Below are 25,014 nucleotides of genomic sequence, written 5' to 3' on the forward strand. Positions count from 1 at the left end.
CCGTTTTCGGTAAACAGTAGAATGATGTGCTTTACCGAAAAGCTCTATCTTGGTCTCATCTGTCCACAAGACGTTTTCCCAGAAGGCTTTTGGCTTACTCAAGTACATTTTGGCAAACTGTAGTCTTGCTTTTTTATGTCTCTGTGTCAGCAGTGGGGTCCTCCTGGGTCTCCTGCCATAGCGTTTCATTTCATTTAAATGTCGACGGATAGTTCGCGCTGACACTGATGCTCCCTGAGCCTGCAGGACAGCTTGAATGTCTTTGGAACATGTTTGGGGCTGCTTATCCACCATCCGGACTATTCTGCGTTGCAATCTTTCATCAATTTTCCTCATCCGTCCACGACCAGGGAGATTAGCTACAGTGCCATGGGTTGCAAACTTCTTGATAATGTTGCGCACTGTGGACAAAGGCAAATCTAGTTCTCTGGAGATGGACTTGTAACCTTGAGATTGTTGATATTTTGCCACAATTTTGGTTCTCAGGTCCTCAGACAGTTCTCGTCTCCTCTTTCTGTTGTCCATGCTTAGTGTGGCACAGACAGACACACAATGCAAAGGTTAAGTGAACGTCTCTCCTTTTTATCTGCTTTCAGGTGTGATTTCTATATTGCCCACACCTGTTACTTGCCCCAGGTGAGTTTACAGGAGCATCACATGCTTGTAACATTCTTATTTATCCGCAGTTGTGAAAGGGTGCCAATACTTTTGTCCAGCCCATTTTTGGAGGTTTGTGTGACATTATGTCGAATTTGCTTTCTTTCCTCCCTTTTTTTGTTTTGTCCCAATACACACAAAGGGAATAAACATGTGTATAGCAAAACATGTGTTAATGCAATACGTTTCGTGAGAAATACATGATTTCCTGGAGAAATATCAAGGGTGCCAACAATTTCGGCCATGACTGTATGTGTGTGTGTGTACATGTATCTGTGTGTCTGTGTATGCATGTACATGTGTCTGTGTGTATGTACATGTGTGTATCTGTACATGTGTTTGCGTGTATGTACATGTGTGTGTATGTAGCTACACACGGGCTTACCATGCGGCGCTGCATAGGGAGTCCATGCAGAGCTTACCTTGTCCTGCACTCCTGCGATGTGTCCCCTGCAGCGTCCCCGGCCATCTCCTCCGGCTGATGCCGGCATCCGGCTCCTGTGTTCCGGTCCCTGTGACGTCGGGACGTACGGGCGCCGGCGGCGGCGGGAAATTTGAAAATTTAAAAAAAATTTTCATTTTTTTCAAAACGATTTTACATAGTAAAACATTGCTGTTTCAACCCATTTCACATACATTTTGTCCCTAGTGCTCTGTCCTGTCCCCTGTCTGCATTTTGACTGTTCTTTCTGCCTGGAAACTTAGAAAAGTCCATGGAGTCCAAAAAGTGTCCCTTTAGGTCAAAATCGGGTTTAGACCAGCTAGAGAACAGCAATAGTAAATTAGAACCACTTGCAGAAATGAGTGATAATGATTCGTGGAGAAATTCGTCTTAAGACACTGAAAACAATTTTGCGACTTTGCTCAGCGATGTGCGAACTTGGCGCTATATTTCAAATTTCAGTGTTTTTGGTTTGATTATTTTATTGAATTAAATGTATTATTATTATATTATTGTTTTTTATGATTATTTATTAAATAATAATTTATGATTTTGTGTTTCAAATTTTATCCTACCCGGGATGGTTAATAGGCTCTTGTTCGGACAGATTTCAGTGAGTTATTCCAAAATATTACAGCCTACAATAAAAAAACTACATATTTCCATGCAAAATAATGGTACCGCTTTCAGCACCAAAAATCTGAAATAATCATACCGCCAGGGAGGTTAAGTAAGGATACATTTCCTTTTTAAGCAGAGGAGGACTTTGTTTTATATAAATGTGTAGCACTACCCTCTTGAAGACCACTGACTATTTGGGTCCCCCTAAGCTCTGCACAGCCAGGCAACACGCATTATCCACACTTACATCCAAAGTCAGTAATCAGTCCATGAGCTTGTTTTTGTTGTTGTTTTAATAAGGGGTTAGCAACCTGGATGGGGTCTAGGGGTACATGGGATACCCAATGGTACTGAAACAACTTGGATGACAACTTCCTATGTACAAAAAAGGTAAGAATTCAGAAAAAACACCTGGACTCTCTACTCCTTCAGGAGTGGCTCTTGTCTTTTGAAGAATCAGCACATAGTCTCTACTAGGACAACTTAGTCCCCTTAAATGAGTCTCTTCAGACCCCAGATGAAAATCTCCTCATCCACGCAGCTGTCATGAAGAATATACCAGGGCAAGGGATTCCTAAACACATGGGAATGATGTCCCAGGGAGAACTAGTTGGGTATTGTACCTGACTGTCCTCTCCCTTGTAGGCCCAGGGGGTGTAGAGGTACTCACACTGTCCTTTTCCTGTAGCTTTAAAAGGTGAAGCTGCTTTCAGGCCTTACGCTGGGCTGGCTTCTCCCCCTGCTGACAGGCTGTCCTTGGCAGTCCTGTGGACTGTAGTACAGTAGATGTCACTCTTTCCAGCACCCAGCCTGTAGGTAGACCCCCCTCCTCTGGCTCCTCCCAGACTCCACTTCGTCACTCCATCTCCCACCCGACTCCCTTGCTGACCAGGCTCTCTCATATTTAAGGGCTGGCCTAGCCACCATGCCAGGCCTCCTGCCTGTGGATTGGCCAGGCTCTCCTAAATATGCAGATCAGCCCCTCCTGGCTTCTAGAAAGGTCTTCAAGTCTCAAGGCAGGGGGAGGTATCAGAGAACTGACCTGTAGAGCCCTCCAACCCTAAGCTAAAGTAATCTTGCTGACTAGTACCCAGGCTGACTCGTACCCACACTTCTAACAAGCCTTTAACACAAAAAAAAACTATCTACACTGGAGGGTGTTAAATCTACATTACCTGCAGAGGCCATGCCACAGCACCTCAGTATATTGCAGTCTTAACTCAATACATTTTGAGACTCTCCACAGTTGGAGCACACATACTGTACATGCATATATGCCCACACCCTTTTCCTGCGGGAAAAGCGGGCACAGCAGCTATTCAAATGAATGGGCTGTTGTGCCCGAGCAAATGAGGGCCGCATGGTCCGCAATAGTGTGAACCAACGTGTGAACATTATGTGTCAACAAAAATCCCCTCCCTCCCCCCAAAAAAATTCTAGCACAATAGGGAAGCAATAGGATTGCAGTGTCAATGCCCTGCACTAGAGATGCCACTGGCTGTCAGATTGTCACTGTGCAGTGTTTGCTTACCCGCCCCCTATCCATATTCTTTGCTGGGAGGAGATGAGGGAGGATAAACAAACACTGGAGAGTGGAGATCCTGTAGTCAACTAGAACTGTAGTGGCAGGAGGAGAAGCTGGAAAGAGAGAACAACCTGTCCTTCCTCCCAGCTCTTTCCTCCATCTCATGATACCACCAAGGGTAGCCGGTCCTGGTGTCCTGGACCTGGTGTGAACCTAGGCTTATAGATTGGGGTGGTTGCCATTTGTTTATACACTAGAACTAGTGTCCCCACCGGAAAATGTCCCCTCTATTACTTTTCTTGGGACAACCTATTTTTTATTTTTTTTACATTCACTTACAATGATAATTGTAATCAGGAAAAATTGAGAGGGAGAATCTCCCTAATGGGGGCACAGATTGCACTAAAAACTTCACAGATCCATCGATATCGAAAACTAAAAAACGTTTTGCCTTTGGTTATACTTTAACATTTACAGTTTAAAATAATAGGCAAATATACAATAAAAGATAAATAGAACATTAACCAAAATTCTGCATGGTCATCACCCTGTGCAGCACGGTGTGTTTATTACAGAAGGGGAGGAGAGGAGGTGTAGCCTTGGACTTTGTGGAGTCAAATATCAACAGAATATAAACCTCCGCACATTGGCGTACAAAGCAAGATAACAGAGAGGAGCATATAAGGAGAGACCAACCTGTTTCCAGAACACCAACAGCGAAGGTTAGGATATCTAAAATTGTTGCTTTTATTCATGAATGCGTGTCTTTTCTATTCAACATGGACATGTAATATTGTCAGATGCATATGCATTACGACTATCTTCAACGAAAAGATAGCTGTAATCTGTAACTACTGTGTATTACAGATGAATGTTTGGCTAACGTGTTGTTTGCTGTAGTTTTTTAACTTCTATTTTACTATGTTATCTAGTACTGGAAATGTGTAATGTGGCAAACGAGGGGGAGATGGAAGGTAAAACCGGTCATGCAGGCACAGCCTGTAGCACTGAAGGCTTTACAGGACATACATTGTATAAGGAAAATACAAGCTGTAACTGGACATTGCAATAACTATTTAATAACAGTCTTTGCCAGTAGCCTCTGGACCAAAAGCACCTCCTATGGTCTGGATGTGAGATTCAAGAAATGTATTATCCTTCTATGATAAAAATCATAAAATGAAATACATATGTAGTCCCATCCAGCATCCTACATAAAAACATCCAATCATACATATAAAAACAAACATAACTATATAAAACATGCACAGAATAATTAGGATCCACAGCCTACTCAGTCTAAGTTTGTGCAGTTCATTCTGCATTCTTGTGACCAGGGGCGGACTGACAACTCATGGGGCCCCCGGGCAATAGGGGATCATGGGGCCCCTGTGTCCTTGCCCAAACTCAAAAAAGCCTATGAAAATGGTACCAGGGGCATCTTATGGGGCCCCCTACTGACCCCGGGCCCTCGGGCAGTGCCTGAGTTTCCAAATGGTCACTCCGCCCCTGCTTGTGACCCATTTTCAGCTGATAGCGGGCTGAAGCCTGCTGGCGGCTGATGTCACTCAGCTGGTCCAGGCTGTGGAAAGATCCCGACTTTAAAGACGTGATCCACCCCAGAGTCTGGAGCGGCACCTGACTCAGCTTGTCAGTGATCTGCTGAGCGCCTGAGCCAGCCGCTCTCTCCCCTTCCACAGCCCAGTGCTCCAGTGAGCCCAAGGGGGGGTGGCGAGCAGACTGACAATTACCGCTCTCTGCACAGAGCGGCTGTGAGAACTCAGCAATCAGTGGTCATGTGATCTCTGAGTTTTCACACTTACAGCCAGCGGGGGAAAGAAGCAGCATCACACCAATGCTGCATCCACCTAGGTAGGTATAATTGGGGGGAAAAACAAACCCCTACTTCTGTTTTAAATGCCCACCCCCTCGACCTAAAATTCAAAAGCCGTACAACCCTGGAATAAAAACTATTATGAAGCCTGGTGGTAATGAAAACACACATTATAGAATATGGGTCTCTCCAGATAAAGGATTTTAGCAAATATTTTGTAAATTCTTACCTCTATTCCAAATAAATTGCTAATTGATCTACCACAGCCTTTTAAAACCTTTTGAACCTGGAGAAACTTTTGAAATTGTTTTCCAGTCTCAGGGAACCCCTGCTATTAATTCATATATTTACAGGTCACTGTAGGACTTGTAATCCCATCCAGTTTTGGCTTGATAGGAGACATCTCTGTCTCTCATAGTTCCAAAGATCCTCCCAGTAGTCTTTTTCCTCTCCCAGGCTACAGAACAGAGAGCATCATGTATTGGGACTATATTAGTGTGATAATCAATAAGAAGGATGCTGTATGTGTTCAGTAAGAATGGTTACTTGGTGTCACCAGGAACGTATTTGAAAGGCATAAATTGTTCTTTGCTCAAGGAACCCCTAGCAACCTCTGGTGGAATCCTAGTGTTCTATAGAACCCTGGTTGAAAAAGTTGACCTACCATGTCCAATTTGTAAATGAGGACCTTCCTTCATCATATTATCTTGAGTAATCTCTGTGTTGTAATGATAAAATTGTCTCTAAATACTTTTTGTTAAAGACAAGCTTTATTACTTAAAAAAAGATAAAATGAATTGGACACTTGACATTTTACCAGCAAAAGCTGAGCATGATGGGTTTTGTTAGTGCATGTCATGTGAAACAGCTGTTGGCCATTAGCAAAGAGAGAATTTTTATGCAAGGGAGGACTGAGAGCCTTTGGCTTGAAGGTCAAATACATTCAATTGGCCAGTTCATGACAAGGAACAATTGCTGTGGGCTAAAGAACGTGCAACACACAAAATGTTCCATGGTGCCTCAGTGATTCATGGCTATGGTAAAAGGTAGGTGTTCCTAAAGGAGTATGGTGACATTTCATTTCATATCCTCTTGCATCAGCTTCAACTGTGACTTTGGGCATTTGGTCACATGACATGTGCTGAAAAGGAAGTCAATGCTGAAAGACATCCTCATGCCATATGTTGGAATACCATGTCTGAATGGGCAGGTATCTACTGTATATAATGCCCAGCTAGTGTAATTGACTGCAGGACCCCATCTGATCGATGTCTGAATTGTCTCCACTAAGGACCACCAGCCAAATATATCTTATTAGTACTGGCCTAGAAGGAAAATGCCTACTTTTCCCAGCCCATTCTTCATCTATACATTTGGATATACAGTTGCAACAATAGAAGAACACAGTCTGCTGAACATAATACTACACAAACATTAGATGTTGCCATGGTTTAATTGCACATAACATGTAAACATTCACAGTGCAGGGAGGAAAAAGTATGTGAACCTTTGGACTTAATAACTGATTTTCCTCCCCTTTGGCAGCAATAAGCTCAACCAAACATTTCCTGTAGTTGCAGATCAGACCTGCACAACGATCTGGAGTAATTTTGGACCACTCCTCTTCACAAAACTGTTTCAGTGTAGCAATATTCTTGGGATGTCTGGTGTAAATCGCTCTCTTAAGGTCATGCCACAGCATTTCAATCGGGTTGAGGTCAGGACTCTGACTGGGCCACTCCAGAAGGCATATTCTGTGCTGTTGCAGCCATTGTTTTGTTGAATTACTTGTATGCTTTGGGTCATTGTCCTGTTGCATCACCCATCCTCATGCGGAGCTTCAGTTGGAGGACAGATGGTTGTACGTTTTCCTGCAAAATGTCTTGATAAACTCTGGAATTCATTTTCCCATCAATGACAACAATCCGTCCAGGCCCAGAGGCAGCAAAGCAGCCATGATGCTCCCTCCGCCATGTTTTACAGTGGGGATGAGGTTTTGATGTTGGTGTGCTGTGCTTTTTTTTCTCCACACATAGTGTTGTGTGTTCTTCCCAAACAACTCAATCTTGGTTTCATCTGTCCACAGTATATTTTGCCAGAAGTGCTGTGGAACATCCAGGTTGGTGGAAAGCAATGGCTTCCTCCATGGTGTCCTCCCATGTACTCCATTCTTGTTTAATGTTTTCCTTATTGTAGATGTGTCAACAAAAATGTTAGCATGTGCCAGAGATTTCTGTAGGTCTTTAGCTGACACTCTGGGATTCTTCTTTACCTTATGCATCATTCTGCGCTGTGCTCTTGCAGTCATTTTTACAGGATGACCATGCCTAGGGAGAGTAGCAACAGTGCTAAACTTTCTCCATTTGTAGACAGTCTGTCTTACCATGGACACATGAACATCAAGGCTTTTGGAGATACTTTTGTAACCCTTTCCAGCTTCATGCAAGTCAACAATTCTTGATCGTAGGTCTTCTGAGAGCTCTTTTCTGCGAGGCATGGTTCACATCAGACAGTGCTTCTTGAAACCAGTAAACCCAAAACAGGTGTGTGTTTTTTAAGGGCAGGACAGCTGTCAGCAAAAACATCCAATATCATCACACTGATTGGAGTCAAGTTGGCTCACTCCTGGCTCCAATTAGCTCTGGGAGAAGTCATTAAGCTAGGGCCTCACATACTTTTTCCTCCCTGCACTGTGAATGTTTACATGTTATGTGCAATTAAACCATGGCAACATCTAATGTTTGTGTAGTATTATGTTCAGCAGACTGTGTTCTTCTATTGTTGTGACTTAGATGACGTTCAGAGCACATTTTATGCCCAATTCACGCAAAACTCCACGTAATCCCAAGGGGTTCACATACTTTTTCTAGCAACTGTATTGCTATAAAAGGCTAAGACTAAAGTTGAGCTTTGGTTTGATCCAAATGGGGCCATGTGGCCATACTAAGTCAATGATGTCCACCAGCACCCCTTCTTCTCTGCTCTGGCTGCAGCTGATTGGGTGACAGTGGGCGGGAGTCACAGTCTCCTTCAGGTTTGGTCTGTACCAAAGTTTGGACCTAACCTGAACTTATTCTTAGGTAAGAACCTTTCAGCTATTTATTTTTATCAGGCATGAAATGTTAGTTTCTACCCATAAAAATATTTATTCACGTATAATCGACTCCAAAAACATGTGTATGCTAACTACCACAGTTCAAGCAGATGGAACCAAAGAACTAACCCTTTTTTACCGCCCTATGCAACAACAGACACTTTAACCAGGAGTCAAATGTTAAAGCTTAAGATGGGAAAAACCTAAAGCCTCTGGAAAATTTTTATTGCCACCTTTTTCAGCACTTGGGAGATTTCTCCTCACTTCCTGTCTATTGGTTAGCTGTTGGAAAGAACAGGAAGTGATAGAAAACCCTCTAATATGGACACAGGTATTAATAAAATTTTTTAGCAGATTGCAGAAGGGTTAGAACCAGGGACAGACTGACCATTCGAGCACTCAGGTGCTGCCCGAGGGCCCGGGGTCAGTATAGGGCCCCATGAAATGCCCCTGGTCCTTTTTATAGTCTTTTTTGGGTGTGCTTTGAGTGTGGGCAAGGATACAGTGGTCCCATGATCCCCTACTGCCCGGGGGCCCCATGAGTTGTCAGTTTGCCCCTGGTTAGAACCCTTGTCTGTGTTCCCTTTAGGCAGATTTTACCTCACTTCTGTCCAGGTGACTGGTGTCAGACAGAAAATAAAATTAGGTGTATTAGGGTAAATTACCTCAATGTGGATACAGACAACTCCATTTAGGATTTTAGTGACACCTGTGCAAGAAATGGGGGTGCAGTTGTCATCTTGACAAGTCAGCACAGACATCAATAAAATGATTGTGAGAAGTTCTGACCCTTTCTCACTTTATGTTTTTTTTTATTTTTGTCTGTATTCCAATTGGATATTTTCTATCACTATCTCTCCTGACAGTAACAAAATCTGGATAAAGGCAGTAAATCTTCCCTGTGCTATCCAAAGCAAACATTTTAGCTGGAGTTTACCTTCGTATCTAGGCAGAAGAATCTCTTCAATAGGACACAGACAGCATTGAAAATATAAAAGGATTGTAAGTTTTCACTGTATCCTAACCAGAAAAAATGTTCTAGGTTAGAACGGGCCTAAACAAACATGCAAACTGTTTTGTCTATTACAATGTACAATGCTTACAATGTTAACTGTTTATGTTTTCCCCATTCCCTTTAGATTTGAAGACACATCTGCCATGGATCCTGTGACAATTCTTCTATCCATCGTAGTTATTTTGTTTTTAGTCAAAACCTATAGTGATCAAAAACAACAAAAATACAAAAACTACCCTCCAGGGCCAAGGCCTCTACCATTCATTGGGAATTTGTATATGATTGAATCACAAAAACCCCATTATGCCCTTATGAAGGTAATAAAGCACCTGTTCTGCTGTTTTTGTAAAAATTATGGAGCATGGTAGAAGCAAGTGACAATACAAGAACTTACTATCAAACTAGTTGAATTTTCATCCAGATCAGTGGTGTTGAACAGGTAGTACTATGGCCATTGTACAGAAAATGGCACAATAGATCAGTCACCAAAGTTCCATTAGAAGGACTATAGTACCATTATAAGGACTGTGGTATAAAAAGTAAACAACACAGGTAGACATTATCTAGTGGAAAGCTAAACATTGAAATGGCAAAATGGTGTCTAAACTGGATCATCCTACTGAACACCAACACTTGCAGTGGGAGAACCACGTGCAATCAAATCACTACTAAGTGGTTTGATTGCACCAGGTCTTCCAACTTGAAGAACCTCATGTCTAGCCTATTATTTTGGGTGCAAAGTCCAAATGAACTACAATTCTTTCCTAACCTTCACCACCTGCTACAAAAATAGGACATGGAAGAGGGTTGGGGATCAATGTTGTTCAGTATTAGGCAGGATGCACACAGAAACCTTGGTCCTTAGGCGTTGTTTTACTTGCAAGAATACTACATATAAATGGCCAAATGCTTTATGAAAGTCACTTAGAGAGTACCGATTGTTATATTAGGAGGTGCTTCTTAATGGTCAGAACAGACCAGTAAATAACCAATCTTTGTGCCCATGTGAATCCATTCATTGAGGACAGGCAGCATCAGTCTCTGCTGCTGTTGTCTTACTTTTGTTGCCAGTTCGGTATCCTTTCTTATCTTCTACTCTGTAAAGTAGAAGAAGTTGGGAGCAGGCATCAGCCACTGAGGAGCTGCATGGGGCATAAGAATGCTTTATAAAAATATACATTTTCTTTAGACAATAAGAGTTGACATGCAAATGACTTTAATATGGCCTAGAGCCAACTGTGTATACAAAGTCCACGGTGTAGAGTACAGATAAGCCAAAAATTATATTGACATCCATCCAACTTGCGCATGTCAACGTTTCCATTATATTTCTTAATGTATAATTAATTTTTGTTGCTTTGTTTTTGTAGCTGTCTGAGAAGTACGGCTCTGTGTTTAGCATCCAGCTGGCCATGGAGAAGATGGTTGTATTATGTGGTTATGACACTATTAAAGATGCACTTGTCAACCATGCCGAGGAATTTTATGAAAGACCACATAATGCATTCATTGCTAGAACATCAAATGGAAATGGTAAATCACAGAATGTTCTATAAAAAAGCCCTGCAGTTTTCAAATAGACAGATGAACTGTACATGTTAAATATCTCCATTCAGAATAGAAAATATCCAGAAAAGTTACATTATATTACATAGTTATTTAAAGTTCAGCTGATGAGAAAACTTTTCATTTCATTTTGGATAACATTGGGATAGGTTTGAGTTTGAGCCTTTGTTAGGTTTTTATTGCTGTATGGCACACACTCCACTGGGAAAATTGCCCTTAACAAATCCCTGCACAGTATCTCACAGGCTCCAGAATCCGTTAAGCCTGATTAGTTCTTCGAGGCCCATTGGATTTGGACTAAAACTTTATGACGTTTTAAGACAGGCCAGGCTGGCACTGTGAAGTAGCAGAAAATAAGTGAGCTGTGGGAAAAAAAATTGATAACATTGGTTTGCTTTCCAACATGTTTAAAAATTTTGTGAGAGTAAACATTTGAATTGATTTACTAAAGGCAAATGAACTGTTCTTTTTGCAGCGGAAGTTGCATTTTCAAGAGAATTTTCCCTAGAGCTTAGTGAATAAAATGACGTTCTGCTGATTTCCATCATCCAGTCATATGCAAGCAAAATTGGATAGATTGGATATTTTTTGCAGAGAACTGGAATGTCATAGGAAAAAAGCTCAATGGCGCAAACAGTGAAAAAATTCTTAGGGTCCCAAAGAGACGTCCAGAGTGTGAACAGTCACTAATACAGAGGCTGCAGCACTTTGACAGAGTATTGGATGGTCTCAGTGCACTAAATGAACAAAAAAAAAAAACAGAAGGTGCACCATCTAAGTGTATCAATTTAATTAACCATCAGATAAAACAAAAGGTTAAAAACACTCACAAAACCAGATGAATTACAGGCACGTCAAAGGTAGGCAGGCCCATTGTGGGTTCTAGTGGAAAGGACCACCAGGAGGCTAGAGGAGTGTCACTTGTGCGCAGCTGTACAGGATAAAACTGGAAAGAGGTGCAGAGCCTGGAGAAGCCAGATGGAGTGGACAGGGCTGATGCCGTAACCACGCTGGAACGCAAGTCTCTAAAGGATGTCCAAGGTCGTGACGTCAATGGAGAATGGGTGGTCACATGTTTGGAAATATAGTCTCCTCCTTTGTCAAACCATAAAGAGAGGAGAGCAAGAAGGATGTGCCTAGTTTATATTTGTGGCCTGGAAGGGGAGGGGGAAGTTGTTAAAGGGGACTGGATACTCACTAATACAAATCTAAAGGCAGTATAAACAAATTATTTTGTTATGAGTATATATATGAGTATTGATGGAGATTCTATCTTAAATTAGACCTATATATCCTTATATACACACATATATACATACAACCTTTTAAATATATATATATATATATATATATATATATATATATACACATACATATATGTATGACAAAGATATATTTTTTATATACAAGAATATAAACAAAGGGGGATTTTAAATGATATACTTTCAAAATTCTTAAAAGGGAGACTCTACACTTATAAGGAAGTGTATAGAAAATAATAATTAAAATAATAAAATATAATAATTAGAAATGATAATAAAAAATAATAAAAATATATAATATATCAGGTATATTGGAAAAAGGAAATCTGGACATTATACAGGTGTATACAATGAATATCAATATATTATAATGATTGTATATATTAGATGAAAGATAATGGTATGAAAATAGAATAATGTAAAGTGGCTGGAATCAAAGGTTGCAGGAAAGAAGTTCACTCTATGTCTATGGCCTGCCTTAGTTCTGCTTTAGGGTGGAGTACAGATGGAGGAAGAGCTTACAGTCTACTACGGTATATTGCGGTAATACATAAGAAGGGAGAGTTTACACTTTATTATGGTACAAGCAAGTAATACAGAAGGTGGAACAGCTCACAGCCTATTCTGGTAAAAGAGAGGATACAGAAGTTGGAAGAGATTACAATCTATTATGGTATAAGGGAGGATACAGAAGGAGAGATATATTGCAGTTCATTAGGATATAAGGGAATAATACAGCAGGTGGAACATTTTAGTCTATTAGGGTATAAGGCAGTCATCAAGAAGGTGATGGAGCTTACCATCTATTATAATACAAGGCAGTTATAAAGAATGTGGAACGCTCGCAATCTATTAGCATATAAGGGAGCAATACATGAGGTGGATTACCTGCAGTCTTTTAGGATATATGGCATTAAAAATTATTAACCTAAGAGCAATCATTTAATATATTGCACCTAACCAGTTCTTAGATGTGGTGGTTGCATCAGTTTTCTTTTCATAGGCTTAGTATATTTTCTTCAAATACAAAAAAATACCTGCTAGAAACTCAATGCCCTTGTAACTTGTGTACTTAATTGAAATCCCAAGCAGGGGCAGACTAACCATTTGGAAACTTGGGCACTGCCCGAGGGCCCGGGGTCAGTAGGGGGCCCCATGAGATGCCCCTGGTACCTTTTTCATAGGCTTTTTGGAGTTTAGGCAAGGACAAAGGGGCCCCATGATCCCCTATTGCCTGGGGGCCCCATGAATTGTCAGTCCGCCCCTGATCCCAAGCAATGTTATTACCCTTCCCAGGACTCTTTTGTAGGTGACAATGCCTCCCTGCCATAGATACCATACTGTGAGTGAGCATTTTCACCCCATTACAGGAAGCGTGTTACTGGCAGGTTCACCAATTGAACATAAAGGGAAAAAAAAAGAGCATGATAAAGAAAACTTATGCAGCCACCAAATCTAAGCACTGGTAAGCTGAAAAATATAACATTCTTGTTCTTAAGTTTAGATGTGCTTTTTATATAAAGTGGAATATCTATACAGTATACAAAAGGGGAAAAACATACAGTCCTAGAGCAAACAGTATATTAGGTTATTATCATGTACCTGTATGCAGAGCCTGTGATGATGAGGGTGGCCTCTTGCACAATTTGAGCACCCCTAGACATTGAGACACGGTCCACAAGGTCATTACCATTTCACATATCCTTGCATATATTGTGTTTATTAAGATGCCCATAAAAAAGTTTTTTTTTATTATTGACACTCCCCCACTGACACCACTAATTGTGGAAGGGAGTTCCACATCCTTACCACTCTAACAAGAAACAACCTCTTATGCATTTTTTTGTTTTCAATTCCTTCTTTTAAAGGGTTTGTATCACAACAAACAATGATGTGTTGACCAATTGTGGTCATATTACAAATATACATGCCTAGATCAATAGTTAACATAAAATAGGCACATAGGTGTTACATGAAGAGAAATAAAATTAGGCATTATGCAGTTTCATTAAATATGACCTTACGCAGTTTGAAATTAAACACATTTTCATACAACTTTATTGAGTGGCCAGGTTTCTCAAAACTGAAAAGTTTTCACTATTTAGCGATTTGTATGTCGCTATCATATCCCCTAAATTAGAGCCAGGAACAGGCAGAAGTCGGCAACAATTTGGCAGCGAGGTACAGATTCATTAGGCAAAAGTGTGGTCAGTAGTCCAAGCCATGGTCAGTAGCAGAGGCAGACATTGAACACAAGCAGACAAGGATAATACAAGAGCAAGGTCAAATGGGATGCTGGGTCAGTGACAGGATCAGTATGCTTACCAGGAACTGGATAATAGGAACAAGACAGAAGATCATTCAGCAAATGCTAGTGTAGAGTTCAGGTTTAAATAGCCCACTTGCCCGAAGTGGAAGTGCACGCATGTCCGTGTGCACATGCTCGTATGTATAAGCTATAATGAAGCTGCGGTCCATCTTCTTAGTTAGACAGCATGCATATTTATGTTCCCAAACATTAACCTGACAGGTATATGGAGTTGAAATAAAGATTAATTGAAAGTAATTGAGTAATGAGAAAAGTTGCTTAATAGTTAAAAGTTGCTTAACCTAGATAAATCACTAAAAATGTAAATTCTTTTCAGGTATAATAGGTGCCCATGGAGAAAACTGGAAGGTAATGAGAAGATTTACACTTTCAACATTACGGGATTTTGGAATGGGAAAGAAATCTATAGAAAACAAAATTCAAGAGGAAGCACAATGTTTATTGCAAGAGTTCAAATCCTTCAAAGGTGAGTTTGTACTAGTGTATGGGTTCCTTGTAATCATAATGAATCTCTTCTACTAATCTCCAATAAAGAAAGAGCATCCAAGAGGTGCAGGGAGATCATACAAAGCAGTAAGTGGACTAAAACAATTGAAGAGGTCACTGGCTTAGGTTAGACCTCTCAGAACAGACAAGGCTACCCTCCATTGGGTACCCCAGCACGTTACCAGAAAAGAACATGCACTAAAGGGAGGAGCAGCAGACCAAAGGATAAAAGAAACCAAATTAATTTATTTGTTTATACTAAAAAACATCCATTGCCTTTTGGGGGGACAGAGAAAACTCCTCTTTCATCAGGGCTTCAGTTAAAATAAGAACCTACACTGCTCAAAAAAAATAAAGGAACACTTTGAAAAATATCATGCTGGATACCTACAGTTGCAAGAAAAAGTATGTGAACCCCTTGGGATTACATGGAGTTTTGCATGAATTGGGCATAAAATGTGCTCTGAACGTCATCTAAGTCACAACAATAGAAGAACACAGTGTGCTGAACATAATACTACACAAACATTAGATGTTGCCATGGTTTAATTGCACATAACATGTAAACATTCACAGTGCAGGGAGGAAAAAGTATGTGAACCTTTGGACTTAATAACTGGTTTTCCTCCCCTTTGGCAGCAATAAGCTCAACCAAACGTTTCCTGTAGTTGCAGATCAGACCTGCACAACGATCTGGAGTAATTTTGGACCACTCCTCTTCACAAAACTGTTTCAGTGTAGCAATATTCTTGGGATGTCTGGTGTGAATCGCTCTCTTAAGGTCATGCCACAGCATTTCAATCGGGTTGAGGTCAGGACTCTGACTAGGTCACTCCAGAAGGCGTATTCTGTGCTGTTGCAGCCATTGTTTTGTTGAATTACTTGTATGCTTTGGGTCATTGTCCTGTTGCATCATCCATCCTCTGCAGAGCTTCAGTTGGCAGACAGATGGTCATACGTTTTCCTGCAAAATGTCTTGATAAACTCTGGAATTCATTTTCCCATCAATGACAACAATCCCTCCAGGCCCTGAGGCAGCAAAGCAGCCCCAAACCATGATGCTCCCTCCGCCATGTTTTACAGTGGGGATGAGGTTTTGATGTTGGTGTGCTGTGCCTTTTTTTCTCCACACATAGTGTTGTGTGTTCTTCCCAAACAACTCGATCTTGGTTCCATCTGTCCACAGTATATTTTGCCAGTAGTGCTGTGGAACATCCAGGTGCTCTTTTGCAAACTTCAAACGTGCTGCAATATTCTTTTTGGACAGCAATGGCTTCCTCCGTGGTGTCCTCCCATGTACTCCATTCTTGTTTAATGTTTTCCTTATTGTAGATGTGTCAACAAAAATGTTAGCATGTGCCAGAGATTTCTGTAGGTCTTTAGCTGACACTCTGGGATTCTTCTTTACCTCATGCAGCATTCTGCGCTGTGCTCTTGCAGTCATTTTTACAGGACGACCACACCTAGGGAGAGTAGCAACAGTGCTAATCTTTCTCCATTTGTAGACAGTCTGTCTTACTGGGGACACATGAACATCAAGGCTTTTGGAGATACTTTTGTAACCCTTTCCAGCTTCATGCAAGTCAACAATTCTTGATCGTAGGTCTTCTAAGAGCTCTTTTCTGCGAGGCATGGTTCACATCAGACAGTGCTTCTTGAAACCAGTAAACCCAAAACAGGTGTGTGTTTTTAAGGGCAGGACAGCTGTCAGCAATGCATCCAATATCATCACACTAATTGGAGTCAAGGTTGGCTCACTCCTGGCTCCAATTAGCTCTGGGAGAAGTCATTAAGTTAGGGCCTCACATACTTTTTCTTCCCTGCACTGTGAATGTTTACATGTTATGTGCAATTAAACCATGGCAACATCTAATGTTTGTGTAGTATTATGTTCAGCAGACTGTGTTCTTCTATTGCTGTGACTTAGATGACTTTCAGAGCACATTTTATGCCCAATTCATGCAAAACTCCACATAATCCCAAGGGTTTCACATACTTTTTCTTGCAACTGTATACTGATATGGACTGGGTAATATGTTAGGAACGTAAGGATGCCCCATTGTTTGTTGGAAATTAAAATTATCAACCTACAGAGGACTGAATTCATGGACACCCAGCAGCAGCAGGCTAGTCCATTTTGCTGACATTTCATTGCAGCAACTCAAAATGGTACTCCATTGCTCCTAATGAGACAATGGATGGTGTCCTGGGGTATTTCCTCCCAGATCTGGACCAGGGCATCACTGAGGACCTGGACAGTCTGAGGTGCAACCTCGTGGCATCAGATGGACCAAAACATGATACCCCAGAGGTGTTCTGTTGGATTTAGCTAAGGTGAGCGTGAGGGCCATTAATTGGTATCAATTCCTTCATCCTCCAGGAACTGCTTGCATACCCAGGACCCACTGCACCAGCGTAGGGCCTGACAATGGGTCCAAGGATTTCATCCAGTCAGAATGCCATTATCTATCCTGTAGAGGTCTGTGTATCCCTCCATGGATAAACCTCCCCAGACCATCACTGATCCACCACCAAAACGATCATGCTGAATGATGTTACAGGCAGCATAATGTTCTCCACAGCTTCTCCAGACCCTTTCACGTCTGTCACGTGTGCTCAGGGTGAACCTGCTCTCATCTGTGAAAAACACAAGGCACCAGTGGTGGATCTGCCAATTCTGGTGTTCAATGGCAAATGTTAATTGAGCTCTATGGTGCAAGACAGTGATTACAGGGCCCACTCGAGGACATCAGCCCCTCAGGCCACCCTTATGAAGTCTGTTTATGATTGTTTGGTCAGAGACATTCACACCAGTGACCTGCTGGAGGTCATTTTGCTGGACTCTGCCAGTGCTCATCTTGTTCCTCCTTGCACAAAGGAGCAGATACAAGTACTGCAGATGGGTTAAGGACCTTCTACAGTCCTGTCTAGCTCTCCTAGAGTAAATGCCTGTCTCCTGGAATCTCCTCACTCTTGACACTGTGCTGGGAGACACAGCAAACCTTCCGGAAATGGCACGTATTGAAGCGCCATTCTGGAGTTGGATTGCCTGTGCAACTTCTGTAGGGTCCAGGTATCGCCTCATGCTATCAGTGTTGACACTGACCCTAGCCAAATGCAAAACTAGTGAAAAACAACCAGAAAAGATCTGTAGGGAATAAATGTCAGTGGTCTCAACCTGTAAAACCATTCCTGTTGTTTGGGTCATCTCATTGTTGCCCATTAAGTGCACCTGTTGTTAATTTCATTAACACCAAAGCAGCTGAAACTGATTAACAACCCCCTCTGCTACTTAACTGACCAGATCAATATCCCAGGAGTTTCATTGACTTGATGCTATACTCTGAGTAAAAAGTGTTTCTTAAATTTTTTTGAGCAGTGTAGAATTGACTCAGAATAGATAGGTTTCCTGTTTGAAGCTATATAGGGAAATTAAGTGCTGGATGAGGAGAGTTACTGGCCAGCAGTATCTATATGAGCAAACCAGGTTCCCAACTTTGCTGCATTTATTTGTGTCTTTTATATCTGTCTGGATTTCAGCTTTAAGTCCCTAATTTGTTAAATGGCTACTATACAAAACCATTAGTATAGAAATCACCAGTAAACTGATAAAGTATCAGTTTGCTTTTACTTGTTTTCTACATACCTATAGCTCAGTAAAATTTTGTAAACCAAGAGAAAGAAATGGTTGAAAGGAACCTATGTTTGATGAAGCCACAGAAAATGGTTTTGTCAGTCAATTCCTTCCACAAGTGTGAAGGTCAATCAGTCAGGTTGTTTTTTTTTTTACCATTACTCCAATACAATGCTGTTGGTTTAAAAATTAGTTGTCTAGATTTGTCATGAATCTAGTTTTTTCAAATCTTTGGTTTTTTTTTAAGGGGAACCCTTTGAAACTATGACCATCATCAACGCTGCTGTAGCCAATATAATCGTGTCTATATTATTGGGTGAAAGATTTGAATATGGTGATTCAAGCATACTGAAGCTCATGCGCATAATTAATGAAAACATCAGAAGCATTGGAGGTATTATGATGAGAGTAAGTGCAACCATCAGTTGAAAGGTCTAAGCCTTACCTCTTCCGTTCAGATGTTCCTGTATTAAAGGCAGAGCTTTTTTTTTCATGACAAACCATGAAGCCATGTGAGACAGAATCTTGCAGGATAAGTTCACCTTTGGAACATGCTACATGTTCCACCCATTTTTAAGGCGGAACATGTATCATGCTCCCATAGCTGCAGCCACGCCCGCGCCCCCCTCCCCCCGACAGATAATACAGGGAGAAGTTTCCCTGTACTATCTGCCAGGTTTGAAAACAGCGTGGTCACCCACATGGCTGCATCGCTCATTCACAGTGTTCTGTGAATAAGTGCCTACAAGTCCCGAGAGCCTTAGCACTTGTGAGCTTGTAGCATCGTAGTAGTTCATTGAAGTTTCCTGTCAGTATTTCTGCTTACTCGTACATCCTGTACGGCAAGCAGTTATTCTGACCAGTCTGCAGGAGACCTGCATGGCACCACAATGCTTTACAGGCTCCTTTGGACAAAAATAATAAATGCACATTTTTTTACCTGCAAAAAAAATGTGCATTTATTATTTTTGTCCAAAAGGTGAACTTATCCTTTAAATGATTAGCATACCTACTGTATAAATACCAGAGTGCAGTCTGAAGTGTTGGGACCAGTATCTCAGTATCCTTTGGGGCACATAATATTAACGTTCAGCTTGTCTTTTCAGAGGCAGCAGTTGGTACAATTGGTACAGTTTGTTCCTGGGTAGGTAATTACTTCAGCTCCTAGCTATAATGGGGTTCAATTAATGAAAACTGTTGAATAGATAAACATAATGTTGTAAACTTTGACAAATCAACTTTTTTCAATAACATCAAAAGTAAAACCTTATTGGATGCTATTGGGAACAACTTTGGGAATATTATTGACACAGCCCCAAATGATCCACATAGGCTCAAAATGTAAATGGTTCTGAAGCATTTAGACAAAGTAAAGGTGAATAAAGCATTCTGGACCAGATGGCAGACACCCACACCCACAATGACCAATGTGGTGCCAATATTTAAAAACAGATCAAAGTATTTACCCTGTAATTACAGACTAGTTGGTTTAATTTATATAGTTGGGAATATGCTTGAGATAGTTTAATAAAAGATCACATAGTGGAGCTGTTGCTAGAAAACAATATTTTAGGCAATAGTGAGCATGGATTCACAAAAAAAACACAAACTTGTCAAGAAAATCGAATTTCTTTTTACGAGGAGGTAAGCAAAAATATAGACAAAGGAGTGGCTGTGGACAGAGTATACTTGGATTTTGCCAAAGTGTTTGACACACTATACCAAACACGGCTAATGTGTAAGTTAGTAAGTCTACAAGCCTAGAAAATTCAGCGTGCAGAAGGATGAAAACTGACTAAAAGCCCTGATGATCTGTGCCCTGCAGTGCCGCCCAGCAGAGCTACCCACCAGTGCCACCCACCAGTGCCCAGAAGTGCCTCCCACCACTAACCATCAGTGCCCAGCAGTGCCTCCCACCAGTTCCCATCAGTGCCCAACAGTGCCACTCATCTGTGCCCAACAGTGCCACCCATCAGTGCCCCCCAGCAGTGCCACCCATCATCCTGCCCAGCAATTGTGCTCATCAGTGCCACCCATCAGTGCCACTCATCAGTGCCATCAGTCAGTGCTGCCAGTCAGTGCTGTCAATCATTGCCATCAGTCAGCACTTCCCATCAATGTCTCCCATCAGTGCCGCCTATCAGTGCCCATCTTTGCTGCATCATCAGCTACATAGTTAGTCTGGCTGAAAAAAGACAAAGTCCATCCAGTTCAACCTTAAAAAAAAAAGTTATTATCCTAAAAAGTTAAGTTAAAATCCAGCAAAGAATGATCCCATTTGCTCCTGCAGGGAAACAAATTCCTTCCTGATCCCACAAGAGGCAATTGGATATTCCCTGGATCAACTTTACCTATAAATGTTAGTATCCAGTTATATTCTGTGTATCTAAGGAACAATCCAGGCCTTTTGTGAAGCAATCCACTGAGCTGGCCAGAACCAACTTTTGAGGGAGTCTATTCTACATTTTCACAGCTCTCACTGTGAAGAAACCTTTCTGTGTTTGGTGATTAAATTTTGTTTCCTCTAGACATATAGAGTGACCCCTTGTCCTGTTTGATGACCTCAGGGTGAATAACTCTACACCGAGTTCACTATATGAACCACTGATGTATTTATACATGTTGATCATATCCCCCCTTAATCTCCTCTTCTCAAGAGAGAATACATTCAGTTCCTCTAATCTTTCCTCATAGCTGATCTCCTCCATGCCTCTTATCAGTTTGGTTGCCCTTCTCTGTACTTAAAACCTCTAAACACGCAGTCAGCAATGTCACTCTGATAGATAGAATTTTAGAGCTTTAATCAAGATTGTATAGCTATTTGTGTACCCTGAAGTGATTCTTGCTCTAAAATTTGATTTTATGATGATTATCACTGGGAAAGAGAGTTTTAGGAAATTCAACATTTTTCAGTTGCCACCTTAAAAAGAGTAGAAAGGAAATATCCAAATGAGTCCATTTGTTAGAGTGACAACTGTTTAAGAGGGCTCTTTTGGATTATTTTTCCTCTGCTCTTGTTTTTTTTATATATAAATTCCTTCCTGATGCCCAGAGAGGCAGTCGGATATTCCCTGGATCAACATTACCTATAAATGTTAGTATCCAGTTATATTATGTGTATCCAAGAAAGAATCAGTACCTCCTCATCAATGCCCACCAGTGCCGCCTCACCAGTGCCACGTCATCATTGCAGCCTCATCAGTGCCCATCAGTGCTGCCTATCCTTGCCACCTCATCAGTGCCCATCAGTACTGCCTATCAGTGTCCATCGGTGCTGCCTATCAGTGCAGCCTCATCAACGTACATCAGTGAAGGAGAAAAATTACCTGTTTGCAAAAGTTTATAATAGAAACAAAGAAAAACTTTTTTTTCAAATTTTTTGCTCTCTTTTTGTTTATAGTGCAAAAAATCAAAAAAACCAGTGGCAATTAAATACCACAGAAAGAAAGTTTTCTTTGTGTGAAAAAAATTATAACAATTTCATATGGGTACAATGTTGCATGACCTCGCAATTGTCATTAAAAGTGCAACAGTGCTGAAAGCTGAAAATTGGCCAGGGCACAAAGTGGTATAAGTGGCCAGTAGGCAAGTGGTTAAATTACTTTGTTTATGCTTCTTATCAAAGGCTGCTGTGGCCCTTTGTAAACCCATGTAATGGAGTCATTGTAATTATTTAAAGGTGAAAAGAAAGAACTTGAACTGACCAATCCTTTAGTTATGTTCTTGTAATAGTATATATTTCATGAAAAAATGTGTTTTTTTTCTTAAGCTTTACAACATGTTTCCAAGACTAATAGGCCTACTCCCTGGCAGCCATCAGAAAATCTTTAAAAACTTTGGAGAAATGCAAGCTTTTATAAGGGAGGAATTTACAAAACAGAAGAAAACATTGGACGTAAATGACCAAAGGAACCTTATCGATGCATTTCTGGCAAAACAGCAAGAGGTACAAGTTCTGCTTAATCAATTACTGTTGATTGCCATGTAATTAACAAATAGATCCATCTAATATGTGGATTTGTTTATCCATTTGATGAATGGGGGGGGGGTCATTGATATTTAGATATCAGGCTAAATTTAGTATCCATATGTGTTGGTTAACTTGAATAAAACCATATGACTAGTTGTCCTAAAAAAATGTCACTGTATTTTAATGATATTTATGTCTTTGGTTTGCCAAGTTGTTTTAATAAACAAAATACTAATTTTTCTTATTATAAACTGACAATTTGGCATAAATGAAAAAAAATAATATTTGACTACAACACCTTGTTTTAATTATTTTACTTGTTATAATTTTCTTTTTTACTGTCCACCTTTAACTGTAGAAGCTAAAGTCTTTTACCAGAGTACCTATCTCTATGAGGCACAGTAGTCATCACATGACTGAGGACCATGGTGTTTGGCTCTCAATGGCTGTATCTGACTGCACATCACTGGAGCAGAACTAGCAGCCAGCACAGGTGCTGGCTACCAGTTCTCAGTGGAATGTAACCTTAGCATAGGTTTATTTATGGATGACAGTCAGAAGGGGGTTATATAAATCTCTGGTCTTGAAAGTTAATTTTTGATGGTCACCTAAAATAAAGCTTAATAAATGGGTTCATTTTGCCAGTGCTGTAAAAATCTGTAAAACATTATTGCTCTCATCATTCACTGCACCTCTTTTCCCTTCCCTTTTCTCTACCTGAACTAAATGACGAATGTTTAGAGGTGGACAAAAGATGGAACAAAAAGAGTCATCATAATTATGTAAGTTTTGGCTTTTTTGATGTGTCCCCTAACCCTACCACTCTAGGCACTGGTCAATGAGGACTTTATGATAACTATAGCCTTGACTATGGCAATGAGATGTGAAAAGATAGGATATTGATTTTCCATTTCTATTCCATCCCTGGCTCTGTTGTGCAGTGAAAGCCAGAATCTACTTTGCACTTCCACAATGATAGCATGACAGCGTTCTGGTGAGTCAGGATAGAGGACACATCTTCCAAAAGGGACACTTCAATGGTATCAAGCCAAAATATTTTCTTTTTAATGGAATGGTAAGGAGTTAGAACCTCAGTTAGGATTTTATGTCTGTCTCCACTAGGGAAATCTCCCTGTATTTTCTGCTAGGATATTTTATATGATGAACATTTTTCCTTCTCTTCAGCTCATTCTTCATATATCCTGCAATAGATATGTAGACATGGAACTGTTGTGGGAGAACTGCTACTCCATTGCATCTACAATAAATGTCCCAATACCATCTATCTCCATTTCTCTAGGGGAAGCCAGAATCTACTCTGTATTACCACGATAACAATTTATTAGTACTGGTCGGCAACTTGTTTGCTGCTGGAATGGAAACGACATCCACAACTTTGCGATGGGGCCTCCTTCTAATGATGAAATACCCAGAGATACAAAGTAAGATAAAAGAATTCAAGATGTGCCAAATTACAACCCATAAAATGGTTTGGATTGTATAAAGTTTTTGTCTCTAGTGACATTACCTTTACATGTTGCACTGATTTTACAATCCTGGGGGTTAAAGAAGATTATGTATTGGGAATATTATAGAGGCAACGATCCCTAGACGTTCTTTTTAAAATTACTTTGGGACGTTGATGCTTTTCTGACACTCATTTAAAACATGCATGCTTCAGACCTGTGAATCAAAAACTGATGCAAGGCACAGCCTGCAGTTTTGGGAAGATAGCCATTATTGGCAGCTTCAATCCTTCTCTCACTTTAACCCTTTCACTGCTGCCACTCTAACTATTGTGTCAGCTGTTACAGCCTGTAAATAAACTCATGGCCACTATAGCAGCAAAGAGTATGTGTACGTGTATGTTTTTACTTTGCTGACACTTTTCTTGTAGAAGTGATTCAGTAAGCTGTAAAGCTGCCTGTATACTTCCACATGTATGGAAATGTGCCATTGCCCCCAAGTCTCTATGCCAACTGTAAGAATAGAGAGCAGAGAGAAACCATCAAAGTTTTGTTTGCTAAACCTCCCTTTAAATTATGAATCAGGAAGCGCATTCAGTTGTAGATCATTTCCAGTTTCAGAGCTGTCAAACATCAGAGGTTGAAGCAGCAGATCAAGCACAGTCTGTGATCATTCAGCTTCAGCAAGGTGCAAGGGTGACATTAGGTGTCCAAAAGATGTCTCCTTAAATCTCAACTCTGGGAGACTTGAAAACTGCCCTCACTGCAAGGGTTATTGCTCGTTTAGGTCTAGGGGATTTGTTAATGTAGATTTACTTACCAGATTCTACACTCTTACACACTGCTAGATTGGTCCCTGCAGTGTCTTCTTCCCTTCACTTCAGCTATCTAAATTACTGATGTTGTCAAGGTCAATATAAGGTCCATAGTCCTGCATAGATCATGATGACACCAACAGACAGTCCACCAATAGCGCGTGGAGAAACTGTTGGAGTGGAGGATCAGGTAAGTTAACAAGCATTTACTTTCCCCTAGACTAGATGAGCAATTAAGCCTTTCTTTTCAAATCTTTTTTATTAGAATTTTGTGTAAAAAGTACAAGAATACAAGGTT

The 25,014-nt window shown here is 40.7% G+C and overlaps 1 protein-coding gene across 2 annotated transcripts in view; it reads left to right on the forward strand.

Annotated features, from left to right (window-relative positions):
* The first annotated feature begins 3,842 nt into the window (after positions 1-3,842).
* Positions 3,843-25,014, forward strand: part of LOC149455647 (cytochrome P450 2K1-like) — a 38,228-nt gene continuing 17,056 nt past the window's right edge. The window contains exons 1-7 of one of the 2 annotated variants that reach the window (XM_089686039.1): positions 3,843-3,967; positions 9,313-9,505; positions 10,559-10,721; positions 14,662-14,811; positions 18,713-18,873; positions 22,235-22,411; positions 23,736-23,877. In XM_089686039.1, coding sequence (XP_089542165.1) covers positions 9,332-9,505; positions 10,559-10,721; positions 14,662-14,811; positions 18,713-18,873; positions 22,235-22,411; positions 23,736-23,877 — 967 coding nt within the window. In that variant the 5' untranslated portion in view covers positions 3,843-3,967; positions 9,313-9,331. Of the gene's footprint in view, positions 3,968-9,300; positions 9,506-10,558; positions 10,722-14,661; positions 14,812-18,712; positions 18,874-22,234; positions 22,412-23,735; positions 23,878-25,014 lie in introns of those variants that run through there. The other variant, XM_089686038.1, reaches the window with a different exon arrangement.

Source organism: Staurois parvus, unplaced genomic scaffold, assembly GCF_062004578.1.
Source record: "Staurois parvus isolate SC_StPar_1 unplaced genomic scaffold, SC_StPar_1.0 ptg000390l, whole genome shotgun sequence".
Lineage (NCBI taxonomy): Eukaryota > Metazoa > Chordata > Amphibia > Anura > Ranidae > Staurois > Staurois parvus.